The 14,206-nt window shown below is 39.4% G+C and overlaps 1 protein-coding gene and 1 long non-coding RNA gene across 2 annotated transcripts in view; one reads left to right on the top strand and one right to left on the bottom strand.

Annotated features, from left to right (window-relative positions):
* Positions 1 to 14,206, bottom strand: part of LOC122236274 (leucine-rich repeat-containing protein 37A3-like) — a 50,698-nt gene that overhangs the window by 27,476 nt on the left and 9,016 nt on the right. Inside the window, exons 4-7 of the mRNA XM_042977147.1 lie at positions 13,645 to 13,716; positions 8,267 to 8,338; positions 4,361 to 4,432; positions 3,558 to 3,638 (exon numbers count right to left, since the gene is read on the bottom strand). Of these exons, the coding sequence (XP_042833081.1) occupies positions 3,558 to 3,638; positions 4,361 to 4,432; positions 8,267 to 8,338; positions 13,645 to 13,716 (297 nt within the window). The remainder of the gene's footprint in view (positions 1 to 3,557; positions 3,639 to 4,360; positions 4,433 to 8,266; positions 8,339 to 13,644; positions 13,717 to 14,206) is intronic.
* On the top strand, positions 1,290 to 3,985 carry LOC122236276. The gene is made up of 3 exons (XR_006214348.1): positions 1,290 to 1,331; positions 2,714 to 2,858; positions 3,560 to 3,985. It is a non-coding gene; the product is annotated as an uncharacterized LOC122236276 (long non-coding RNA).

Raw genomic sequence — 14,206 nt, 5'->3', positions numbered from 1 at the left:
TTAGGGCGTCTCTGTGACTGCGGCTCGACTTTGCCTTCAGAGGGTGGCCACACCTACCTCAACGATATTCTCAACAATAATTCAAAAGGGGTAAGGCTTAGATTTTCCTTATTCTCCCTTAGAGCTTATGTTCTTGGCACAATACTGATGCGCCACAGACGAGCCAGCATGTGAATGTGCTCTATCCCGATAAGGTACAGCCTTTCTACATCGTAGAGTCCTTCGGCTTCTAAACTCATGGAGCTCGTACTGTTAGAAGCAATGAAGTGAATTTTTTAAAATAAGCCATCGGTCTGCACCTGTGTAGGTGAATGAAGGAGAAGCACTTTAAAGTCAGGAAAAAAAAAGTATACTTAACATTTAGGATTATCAACCACTGTTGGTTTTCCATAATATATTTCATTCCTGATTTCATCTGGAAGAAATAGGATTATTACTACCATTCAAAAAGTGGTACCTTATTAATAAACTCTTGGCATGGCTTTGAGGTGGATTTCAGATTCAAAATAGACTTTACCACACCGCTAACGTGTTCACTCAGTGTTTATCAATAACTTAAGAGGCTTCATTCAAAAAACTTACTGAGATAGAATTACCTGAAACCCAGGGGTGAATCGAGGCCTTGTAGGGTCTGGACCTCATCTACTTTGGGAAATCCTGCCTCATCAAAACATGCAAAATTATGCGTACAGGAACTGCGAGGGTCCCTCCCAAGACTTCGGAAGGGGCCTATGTAAGTGAGAAGACCTGAAGTTTAAGCTTCAGTCAGTTCAAGATAAATCCACCTCAGCTGGGGCCCAAAAGGTTTACAAACTTATTTAATGCTGGAGAAAATATTGTTTCAACTTATAAACACCCCAGTAATTAAGTCACATAGGTAATAACGTGACTGAATTCACGGGATGGCATCTCCCTTGCGCATGCTCTCTTTCTCTCAGAATAAATAAACGTTAAAAAGAAAAAAGAAAAGAAAAGTTTGGCCCCAAACAAGGAGCCCAACCTCCAATACACACTTACTGTACTGTGATAATTTTTTGGAAGTTAACTGTGAATTCGTTTTAGTAGTACAGCTCTATTCAAACCACATTGAAAGGGCGGGCCTACGCCGGCTGACTCCATCTTGTTCTGTGTCCTTCACCTTGACCACACCTCCTCCCCTTGAGTAACCCCCCCCCCCCCTGCCTAACAGCACTCTTCCCCAGGACCCTTCCCCAGCCAATCAGCTGAGGCCACAGCCATTACCTCACCAACTGCCCCTAGGCCCCAATAAAACCTTTGTCCTTTTGAAACTGGCTCTCTCTCCCCGGTATCTCACCTCTGCATCAGTGCAGGTAGGGGATTGAGCTCGAGCTAGCTCGAATAAAGGCTCTTTTGCTTTTACATCGGACTCGGCTCCCTGGCGGGATTTGGGGATCACGAATTCTGGGCATAACACACATGACATGAGTATTAATTTATTCTCAATACCAGCTAGCTCTGGTTCTTTAATTACCTTTTTCTGTCATGTAAGATCGATGAGGGAGCATGAGGCAAGTTGAGGGCAAAATACAAGTTAGCACATGCCCCCGCCCCAGGTGGGATATGTGTGATTCTGGCTGCTCGAGGACAAAGGAAAGGAAAGAAAACAAATGGTTAACTGATAAGAGATCTCAGTCGGGCAAGATAGGAGTTTCCATCAGTTTACAAATAGCTTAGTAAATTACAAGAAAAAGGCAATCTTATCAATAGCCTAATCGCCAGAAACCTACAGAATCAGCTTCCTGGAGCCCCAACATCACCCCTCCATAGTGATATGGGGAACAAAGGCAAGAAGGAAATCTCAGGTAAAATTAAATTTCCTTATAACCTGCAGCCTATTGACAGATACTTGAGGCAGGCAAATAAAATATTTCTCCAGGAACTCCCTACTGTCTTAATGCTTTGCTAGAGGGAAAAACAACCTTAGCTTGACAATAGCAAGGCCTCTGGTATCTTAGGAGTCCTCTTTCACATATCACAGTCCCTCTGGAGACTTCCCTTTTGACTTGACCTCCCAATTCCATAGCATATAACCTGTCACTCTTCACAACCCCAGTGCAGTTCTTTCTGCCCACGGTCCTGTCCCTGTGCTTTCATAAAATCGCCTTTTTGCACCAAAGACATGTTCAAGAATTCTTTCTTGGCCGTCGGCTCCCGACTCCCCACCATCTCCCCAAAACTTCATCAAGATGAACGTGAAAACTCAACACAAGCAAGTTGTTGCCTTGTCCACGACAAATCTTTTCTATTCCACAACCATCCCCTACTTTGTCACCCCCTAGCTCGTTACCCTGCTGCACTGATGCCAGCATGGCTCACATACGTTTTCCCATCAACGGCCATCTTTTTCTCCTTCCAGTATGAAAGATTCTTGGGGACAGTCCCTGTGTATTCTTTGTACCCCCAGTACTTAGTACACTGTCGACACAGAGTGCGCGTGGCACTGAGTGTTTTTCAATGAATTCATTCATTGTTATCAACGGATTCCACCCTATTTTGTCCTGTATTGCCTACATAACTATGAAATTCAGATTCTTAGAAGAGACTCTCGGTGTTATAAGATGCTTAGTAGAGGTGGTGAGTTTTAAGACATTATATTGACACCACTAAAACCTCTTGGTGGAGAAACTCAATGAGCCCGTTCTCTGGCATGCCGGCAAAACAAAAAACTGACCCTCAGTATTCTTTCCCCAAGTTAGGCATCAGCAAATTAATGAGAGGAGAGAGGAGGCCCCTGCTCTTGGGCACCCGCAGGAACTTACTCCAGCTCCGGACACACCGTAAACACTTTCATCTAATGGAAGATAAGCTGTGAAATCGGATTTCTGAACCACAAGACAGTAAGACAGTCTTTTCCAGCGTCTGCTTTAGAGGAGGGTCTTCAACCTTGAGTCTAAAAATCCCCCTCAGGCCACTGAACATGTCCAGTATGATTTGCTTTTTTACAGAGAAATCACAGAATTTTCCGGCTGAAAGGGAATAACACACTTCTTAATTGAAGAGTGGTCAGGAAAGAAAACACATGGAGAGCAGTGCCCTGTGGCAGGCATTCAGGAGTTCTTTCTGCTTTCCTCATGGCTCAAGAAGCACCCACACCTTTTGCTGCCTGGAGAACTCTGTGCTAAACTTAGTTCTTTGAAGTTCTCTTTTGCATAGGAAACTTGCACATGAGCAGGAATCAAAGTTAAATTCAAAAGTGGATTTCAAGGACCATGCACACCTTGGGGAAGCATCACTGTCACGAATTCCCATGATAATACTGACTTGGGTGTTACTTGCTTGGGGCTTTCATTGCCCACACAAAGCTGGGTACGAGGGAGGGCAGAGAGTGCCATTTAGGAGTTAAGACAAGTCCCTTGGCCTCTTTGTACCTTAGTTTCCTCATTTGAAAAAAAAAAATGGATTTTAAGACCTACTTTCCAGAATTCATACTGGGTTTATTAACACACACCTAACCAATCACTGTATGATATTTTTACATGTAGTTTTTTTTTGTTTTTTTTTTTTTTTTACATGTATTCATTTTCTATTTCACTTACAGCTTGTGTAAAAACGGCATCCCATGCCAGGCCTGAAATGTTCCAAAGCTCAGTTTGATGAGTAAATTGCAACGAAGATTTCTACACACACACACACACACAAAAAAAAACAAGACACAAACAAAGAGAAAAAAAAAGATATTCTTTCAGAATATTTATCCTTTGGCAGTGATTCTAATTTATAGATAATGAAACATAACCACAATACTCTCTCCATACACTAAAGAAATCTCACTATGAAAGATACTTGCCTTTTTAAAAAAATATTTGCATGAAAGATTTATACTTTCATGTTTATACATGTGGTGCATTAGATACAAATCAGTAAATGCTCAATAAATACTTGTGCTAAGTAAGTATTTTTTTCTAGAGAAGTAAGTTTATTTCTCTAGAAAAACGTTTCACAACTTTAGCACTGTTGAGATTTATGGTTGGATAATCTTTGTTATGGGGGGGGGGGGGTGCTGCCCTGTGAACTGTAGGGTGTGACAGCAGCCCTGGCCTCCACCCACTAGATGCCAGGAGCACATCTACAGTCTGACAATCAAAAATGTCTCCAGACACTACCAAGTGTCACCTGGATGCAAAATCACCCTGGCAGAGAACTGCTGCTCTAGAACGATTCACTCTGATCTCTATAAAAACTCTCACACCAAACTTTGCCACAGACAAAAAAGATTTGCTACATAATTTTAGTAGCTTTCGACTAATAAAGTTTCATTCATTCAAAATGAATAACAAAGAGGTTTACAATTAAGTTTAATACAAATTCCAAATATAATGAAATTATATTTGTAACTTACATAAACTTCAAAAAAGGTAGTGATTCAAATGTACGTCTTTCAATAAATTGTATTTTATTGTAGGATAAATCTCTAGGAAAAGGAAAAGGAAAATATTGCCTCAATTAGCTATAAGATATCTAATTAGTAGGATGGTAGTATTGAATAAGTAGCTTTTGGCTAAACTCTGAGTATTAGGAATTGTTATTTGAACCTTCCAGAGCCCCTAACCCTGTCCTCACCTTTCTTAAGAGTCTCACCTTTGTGATCTTCATACATAAAATATACAACTATAGATCTTGATAGATCTTGGAAGTAATCTTTCCTGAGAGCAGAAGAATTGATTAAATGACTGTTTGTGGCCTCATCAATTTCTAAATTATGAGCTCAAAGTTGTGATCTCCACATATAATTTCTAATATTAAAAGGGATATTCTCACATTAGCACACCTTCCTGGTTTAGTTCTATTTCTTGACACCAAGTCAATACCAGAAGAGGTAAAAGATACCTTTTCATTTAACTTGAAAAGAAGTTACTCCTCTAATCAATACCTAACTTTGAACGAACTCAGAATTATATTATCATATTAATAGAAATTTATTTTTGGTTGTACGTTGCCTAAACGGTCTATGAATTTATCAATTGCTTCAGCTGCAAGTGGGGCCAACAAAAAAACAACATGGTCCTGGATTTTTATTTGGAAACACCCATTCTTGATTATGGTTGACCCTCTTATTTCCATGGATTTCAGCCGAGTCCCTCACTTTCCACCTACATGGGTACCACCATCTTCTGACTGGCATTTTCATCTCTGGTCTCTCCCATTCTAATCTATACTGCACACAGTCACCAGATTAATTCTCCAGGAGTGGTTCTCAAATATCAGAGTCACTTGGGAACTTACTCAAGATGCAAATTCTCAGCTCTACTCTGGACTGAGTGAATCAGGAACTGTGGAGGTGGAACCTGTGTTCTGACAAGGCCTCCCGGTGACCCTGGTGCAGTCTAAAGTTTGTCCTAGAGCACTGCTGTGATAACACGGTAGCCTGGCATATTATCCAAGGCCTTCAAAATCCTAAATCCGGCTCTAGTTTCCTACTCTACAGATACCAAAGAAATTTCTCCTGCATTTTGCCTTTCACTCACTCTATCTTGCAAGCATATTCTTCCCAAGATGTCTATCTGATGATACGTCATAGCCATTCAAGGTTCTGTTCAAACAGCATTTCTCTAGTAACTTCCCTGATCCAACTTGAAGTCTTCCCCCCTCTTCTGTGTTCCAAAAACAACTTATACTTCTCATTGCCCAAATCCATTTCTTCCCCTCCCCCTCTCCTCCTCCTCCTTCTTCTCCTTCTTTTAATTTTTTAAAGTAGACTCCACGCCCAACCTGGGGCTTGAACTCACGACCCTGAGATCAAGAGTCGCATGCTCTACTGACTCAGCCGGTCAGGTGCCCCAATTTCTTCTTAATATAGTTATTCTGGCATTCCATTTCCTCTGGGCATAAACTCCATGAAAGTATGGACTAGTCTTGCTCATCTGCGTTGTCTACTGTGTTTAAAACTGATGCATGGACAAAGAACAAACTCAAATATTTATAAAATAAATTAACAGCTGGGTAGTGAGTAGAAGGAGCAAAACGACTGAAAAGAAATGTGGTTTTATGACTTTGTGGCTCCCTCTTCTGCACTTTGTCAGTGCTTCATCATCCATTTAGTGCTTAGGCGTTATGGTTTAAGCTTCTGTTTATTTTCCCTGTGAAATCATGAGTTCCTACAAGGGTGGGAAGCCTGTCTTAACCATCTGCGTGCCTATGGTACTGGGCATAGGGCCTGTCACATTCTTTTTTAGGTTTTGATTCACATTTTTTTTGAATGAATGAATGAATGAGAACACTTCACCTGACATGAAATAATTGGCTTACAAAGTACCTCATAGTAGAAATAATGAAAGGCCCTATCCATTGCGCAGTTTGTCTCTTTTGTTTTTCTCCAAACTGTGTTTGTAACGTTTGGAGCCCAGATGGCAGAGGTAGCCAAGAAGACCAATACAAAGTGGTTGTCCCCTAAGACTTGGAAGGTTTGATAATTTGAAGGACTATTTTTAGTGTCATATGAGATTCTTTTTACTCACTACCCTTAAGCCTTCCACATTTGCAAGAAGAATCTATTTTCTAAAGCACATCATTAATAAGGATTAATGAGGGGCGCCTGGATGGCTTAGTCAATTGAGCATCTGACTTCGTTCGGTTCAGGTCATGATCTCACTGCTCATGAATTCGAGCCCCGCATCGGGCTCTGGGCCAACAGCTCAGAGACTGAAGCCCGCTTCGGATTCTGTGTCTCCCTCTCTCTCTGTGCCTACCCTGCTCATACTCTGTCTCTCTCTCTCTCAAAAATAAATAAACATTAAAAAAATTTTTAAAAAAGGATTAATGAAATACACAGCTTTGCATGGCATGGACAAAGAATAAACACTGAACCTCCATAGCAAAGAACATTAGTATCTCTGTATGTCTAATGTACAGAGATATATGCAAACATTTCTTCCTTGACAATGAGGCTGGAGAGATGTTTATTCTGTAATTAGCAAAGTTAGAGGCATTTCTGATGTTTGTTTAGTGTAAACATTTCTAACTATACCACTTAACCATCATTATATTTTTAAAGGTTTCATTTTTTTTAAGTAATCTCTATACCTAACATGGGGCTCTAACCTACAACCTCGAGATCAAGAGTTGCAGACTCTAATGACTGAGACAGCCACGTGCCCCTTAGCCATCATTTTTTTAATGTTTATTTATTTTTGAGAGAGACAGAGACAGAGCATGAGTGGGGGAGGGGCCGAGAGAGAGGGAGACAGAATCTGAAACAGGCTCCGGGCTCTGAGCTGTCAGCACAGAGCCCGACACGGGGCTCGAACCCACAAACTGTGAGATCACGACCTGAGTCAAAGTCGGACGCCCAACCAACTGAGCCACCCAGGAGCCCCAACCCCTTAACCATCATTTTAAACATCTATTTTTATGGTGGCATAAGAATTTCCACACTGATCACAGGAATCTACTCCTGAAGCCAAGTGCACATTGTATGTTAGCTAACTTAACAATAAATGACATAAAAAATAATAATAAAAAAATAAACTAATAAAATTTCCCACACTGAAATCCTTAATCTCTTAATAATTTAATATGTACTTGGTAATACTGCTTACATAATTCACCTGCTTAGTTAAATATTTAATATTTAAATATTTAATTTAGATTAAATTATTTAAAAATTCTGGGTTAATGGCATTCAAATTAATGTAAGTGTTCTATATTTTCTTGTCTTGTAGGTGACAATTTGAGGTTAACTTCAATTCCTCTCATTTTACTAAGCCAACTTTTTCAAACCTTTTCTGTAAAGGCCAGACAGTAAATATTTTAGGCTTTGCAGGCCATATACGGTCTCTGTCACATATTCTCTGTTTCTTTCTCTTCTTTTCTCTTTTACAGCCCTTTAAGAACATGAAAATCATTCTGAACTCATAGGTTGTATCAAGACAGACCATACACAGGATTTGATCCATGGGCCATAAATAATAAATATAAATAAAAGCAGATGGTATATGAACACTTACATAACAAGGTTCATATGGGTGTCCATAATTGCTCAGACTTCATTACCCCTTTTCCTCTACAACTGAAGGGCTTTTTCCTATATCTTGTCTATAAAATTAAAAAGTTGAAAATGCATAGGAGGTATTTAATGCTAGAGATGGGCTGGGTCCCCACAGACTTACAGAGTTATAGAATTTAATAGAGAGAATTATAGAATTCTACTGTTAGAAGAAATTGTTGCAATTATCCAATTTGAACCCTGTATTTTTTAATAAATAATATAACTAAAAACTCATAATAAATGATGAACTGATTAACTTACAAATACTGGAGGGATAGCAGGCCTTCAAATGTGTCTTTACGTAATTCGGTCAGATAATTGTCCCTGAGAATTCTGCAAAATGAAAAGGTCATTTCTGGGTCAAAATGCAAAAATAACTACAACTATTTGCTACACAGGACCGCTAGATGTGAGAGAAACCTGGGTAATGGTGCCACCAAATACACTAATTCTTATTTAATGTAGGGATGGTGATCTCTGCTGTTTGATTCAAATCTTTTCTTCTCACATACTCCTTTGTCTCTCCCTCTCTCTCTCTCTCTCTCTCTCTCTCTCTCTCTCTCTCTCTCACACACACACACACACACACACACACACACACACACACACCCCTATCCACTCTTCACACCAAAATGTACATTTAATGCCTACTCTCTGGATCACAAAATCTCTGTTAGAACCCAGCCCTGAGTGGCAAAAACATGGACAGAACTGCCACTTCCTCCTCTCTTTTCCCAAATTTTATTGTGGAAGCCCTATTTATAACCATATCAGTGCTACAAGTAAAGCCATCTAATTTTTTTCCCCATCTAAAAAATATCTGTGAGAACTAAAAATGTGCATAAAATGCACATAACATAAATGCTCAGTTTAATAAGTATAGAGTAAATACCCGTGTAACACTATTTGTTCATTCTACTGTTGGTGGATACCAGATTTTTCTAATCTTTAGTTATTATAAACAGTGCTGCTTTGGACATTTTTCTGTTTATATCCTAGTACACATTTGCCTAAGTTTCTCCAGGATTTAACAGGGGTACAAAATTGTCTTCCTAAGAGGTTGTGCTATTTCAAGCTGGCAGATTGAAACATGCCAAGTCTCTACCAAACTCCAAACTCCACCAAAGTCCCTAAGGATGATTAGAAAAGATACAATTAGAAAATCCACAACCTTAGCTCAAAGCCAAGGGAGTAGCTCTACAAACACTCCCCACCAGAAATGCCTTGGAGCCACCTACAGGGTGATTAGCTGGGATACTGCAGTAGGACCAAGGACAGCACATCAACCCCACATCCTTCCTCCTTGGATCTGGCAGCAAAGGGTGTTTTCTTCCAGGCAGGAGCCATTGGTGTTAGAAGGGGGCAGGGTCCCAGAACCCTGGAGGAAGGGTATACACTCTGACTAGCCATTAGAAGTCACCTCCCACCTCTTCTTTAACTCTCAGGGGGACCTGTCACCAATAACAAGCCCCGTGGTTCATTTCACCTCTTCCTTAGGACCAGAAAACAGAAGCAAGTCAAATCTCAACTACAAAGATAAATTGCACTCAGGAATGACCAAATGGAGTGAGAAAGCCAATTCTATTCAGGACAGAAAATAAAAAACAAATATAACAGCTTATAGTCAATGACACAGTTAACAGAGAAAACACAAAAGGATTTGAGAATACCAACATTAATGGGGCACCTGCGTGGCTCAGTCGGTTAAGCATCCGACTTCGGCTCAGGTTGCAGTCCATGGGTTCAAGCCCTGCACTGGGCTCTGTGCTGAAGCTCAGAGCCTGGAGCCTGCTTCAGATTCTGTGTCTCCCTCTCTCTCTGCCCCTCCCCAACTTGCACTCTGTCTCTCACTCTCTCTCTCTCTCTCTCAAAAATAAACAGTATACAAAATTTAGAATGGCATCATTAATATATCCTCAGACAGAGGTAAACAGTACATCTAATAAAAAGAACCAACTCAAGATTATATGAATGAAAAGTATTATCATTAGTAAAAAACTCAGTCTATGAGCAGCAGAAACGGTCGTTGAATAAATTAGAAAACTTGAGAGATCTGGCCACTGATTTCTTACCAATACTTGAAATTCTATGTATTTATTATATTTACATATTTGTTTTTATATTATATATTTGTAAACCCCTTGACAAGTGGGATATTTGGTCAGTTTTGTTCTTGAGCTTATATCCCTGGCATGTAAAACAGTTCCTGGGACATAGGAGATGCTCCATAAATATTTGTTGAATGAATTCAGAAAGTGACAGGTATCAATTTGCAAATATACTACTTTTAATTAAAACAAATCATTCATTTATCATCATTTATGAGAATAAGTACAACTTCACAGGAAAACAAATGTCTTTCTCCACCTCCGCCCCAATTTGTGACTCAATCTTTTGAGACAAGAACCTTTTGAGAATTTCATAAAAGCTATGGAATGGACCCTTTCCCTAGAAAACTGCACTTTCTTGAATACGTGCAAAGGTGTGCATGCGATTTCAATTTGCAGACCATCCCTTTAGGGCTCAGGTCCGTGAATAGAATGGACTGAATTTGTGGGTGCCAAACTTGGATGGAAAATAGAATCACATCTCTATTTTCACAAACCTCTAACTAGAATTAGCATTTCCTTCCATTATGAATGCAGGCAACAAACCACAGATTAGTGTAGTTAATTTGGTCCCCAGCAGAAATCAGATATTTTCATATCACATATTTGGCGTGGATATCTCAAAATATCATTTATTCTCATCAGTACCTTGAAGTTATAATAGTTAGTAGGCGTACCATTATATTTTGTTATTTAATATTCTAACAGAAGCAGATTTATTGCTATATCACTAATCTTTTTAAAAATTTTTTGAAAACTCTATTTCCACATAATTTCCTTTTCCTATATATTTTAACTTATTATACATTTGAAAACATTATCCCAAGAACATAAGCTTCTGCAGATCATCAATACATATATAGAAGGGTGCCTGGGTGGCTCAGTCTGTTAAGTGTCCAACTTCAGCTCAGGTCATGATCTCACGGTTCGTGGGTTCGAGCCCCACATTGGGCTCTCTGCTGACAGATCAGAGCCTGGAGCCTGCTTCCAATTCTGTGTCTCCCTCTCTTTCTGCCCCTCCCCTGTTCATGCTCTGTCTCTCAGCAATAAATACATGTTAAAAAAAATTTTTTTTTAAAATTTGATATATAGAAAAAAAGGTTAAAAATCCTGCCCCAGGGGACTATTGACCCATAGTTAAAAACTTCTGTCTTACAAGGCATAACCCTCAAGCTGAATTAGAAATCATCAAATCTTGGGGCACCTGGGTGGCTCAGTTGGTTAAGTGTCTGACTTCGGCTCAAGTCATCATTTCACAGTTTGTGGGGTCGAGCCCCACATCAGGCTCTGTGCTGACAGCTCGGAGCCTAGAGCCTGCTTTGGACTCTGTGTCTCCCTCTCTCTCTGCCCCTTCCCTGCTCACTCACTCTCTTTCTCTCTCTCTCTCTCTCTCTCTCTCTCTCTCTCTCTCTCTCAAAAATAAATAAACATTTAAAAATTTTTTAAGAATCATCAAATCTTACCAGATTCATCTTCTAGTATATAAACTACCAAATACACGCTTCTCAAAAAATATTTTTTTAATTTCAGTTTATTTTTTTTAATAGGTAATATATATTTGCATGGCTCAGAATTCCAAAGGTATATAATACACAATTCAAAGTTTTTCTCCTACCCCTGTCCCTCAGCCTACCCACTCTCTCCACTCTCTCTTGTTCCGTGTGCCAAATTACTTTCATTTTTCTTACAAGTTTGGGAAATAAGATCTCCAAGTTAGATACTATCATGAGAAAATATAAACTATATATAGTACTTAAGAAATTCATAAAATTCATAAGAAAACAACTACCTTGTTCTACCATTTGTCCCTTACCAGTAAGGTTATCAGACTAAGGGGCAGGGGGGAATCTACTTTAGGGGGATCATAATCCCTACATTTAGATTACTATGACTGTTATGTCTTTTATTATTAATTCAGAAGTCATTTATGACTTATCTACCCAAGTTGAACTAATGATATGACACACAATCTGTCATGAAAAATGCCAGTCAGTTACTTTGAGTATAATATTGTTTCCAAAATTACTTGTGTCTACACTGACTTTTTCTACAAATCAATTTAAAAAAAAGATAACAAAAAAATTGGCAAAGGACAGAAAATTCAGACAAGAAACACAAATGCCCAGGAAACATACAGAGATATTTAAATGTATACGTAATCAGAAAAATTCAAATTCAGAAGGGACCCATTTTATTCACCCACCAGATCAGCCAAGAAATGGAGAATATCCAAGAGTGGGAGGGTAGGAGGAAATGAATGCTGTCATGGTGTATGGATTGGTGTGTAAATTGGCACACCTTTTTTGAGGGCAATTAAAATTGTATATATCGACATCGTCTTCATCCCAACAGTTCCATTTCCAGGGATCTATTCTACAGAAATACCCACCCACGTACACAAAGATGCATGTATGAGGTGGTCCATGCAGCAATGCATGTAATAAGAAAACTGGACACAGCCTAAACATCCATCAGGAGGGGAATTACTAAATCGTAATACACTCATACTATGGAATATTATGCAGCAGCTTGCATGGATGGGGTAACCCTCTATGTACTGGAAGAAAAAAAGTCTAAGACATACCACGAAGCAAAAGAATCGAGTTGTAGGATGTTACAATTTATGTAAAAAAAAGATAAGAAAATCACACAACAAACCTATTTTGCTGTAAATATGTATGTAGGCAAATGCATGGAAAAAGGTCTGGAAGGATATATACTAAATCCAGAGTAGTGGCTATCCCAGCAGTGGGGGGATTAGAACATAAGGCAGGTGTTCACTAGATCTGTTATTTCATCAAAAAAAATTTTTTTAATGTTTATTTATTTTTGAGACAGAGAGAGAGAGGGAATGAATGAGCAGGAGAGGGGCAGAGAGAGAGGGAGACAGAATCCGAAGCAGGCTCCAGGCTCTGAGCTGTCAACACAGAGCCCAACGTGGGGCTTGAACCCACGAACCGTTGAGATTATGACCTGAGCCGAAGTTGGACACTTAACCGAATAAGCCCCCCAGGCCCCCCTGTTATTTCATTTTTATATATTGAGACTATAATCACGTATTCCTTGTATAATGGAAAATAAGTTGAAATTGATTCTAATTTTAAAGGGAACCTGCCAAATTTAATTTTTAAAATAAACACAGATGGGGCGCCTGGGTGGCTCAGTCGGTTAAGCGGCCGACTTCAGCTCAGGTCATGATCTCGCGGTCCGTGAGTTCGAGCCCTGCGTCGGGCTCTGTGCTGACAGCTCAGAGCCTGGAGCCTGTTTCAGATTCTCTGTCTCCCTCTCTCTGACCCTCCCCCGTTCATGCTCTGTCTCTCTCTGTTTCAAAAATAAATAAACGTTAAAAAAAAAATTAACACAGAATTGCAATCGGTAGAGGTCGAGTTGGGATATGGAAGGGGAAACACCTTTCCTCAGAGCTACTGACTTCAAAGTTCTGGACCAAGAAGGACCTTAGAATGCAGTTAGTTTTTTTTTTTTTTTTTTTTTTTTTTTTTTTGTATTCGTATTTGGAGAGAATATACTCACAGTTTCTCTACCCAACGGTATCCCTTCCATACATTTTCATCAATGTGAGAAATAGAGTTTCCTTGGAAATTTCTGTGAAGAAACACAGTTCAGATCCTTGAATAGGTAGGAAAGGAATGAACAGAATAAATAAAAGAATCACTGGCAACCTTGTGGGGAATATTCCAATGCAGTAAATGCCAACTTTCTAATTTCCGCGGCTATCAGCATCCCAGGTGGTGCAATTAATAAAGAGATAGCGTGGGGCCACTGGCACAAACAAGCCAGCTCCTTAGCACCTGAACTTCCTATTTGTTCCATTCCTTGGGTAGATAACGCCTGTTAATTACTCTGGAGATAAGTATTTTTTTTCCCCAAATCACTTATGTGTCTAAAATGGTTCCTTCCACAAATCAATGAGAAAATAATAACTCAACGAAAAAAATGGTAAAAAATTTACCATTATCAGCAAACAAATGTAAAGAAGCCCTCTACTGAAACCTCTCTAGGTGTTAGAAGGATAAGGGAAGTTAGAAATTAGAATAACTAACATGGAAAGATTTCTTAGACATATTGTATAGGG

Source organism: Panthera tigris (genome assembly GCF_018350195.1).
Source record: "Panthera tigris isolate Pti1 chromosome E1 unlocalized genomic scaffold, P.tigris_Pti1_mat1.1 chrE1_random_Un_scaffold_62, whole genome shotgun sequence".
Lineage (NCBI taxonomy): Eukaryota > Metazoa > Chordata > Mammalia > Carnivora > Felidae > Panthera > Panthera tigris.
The sequence above is the reverse complement of the archived record's forward strand: the minus strand, read 5'-3'. Positions and strand labels throughout refer to the sequence as shown.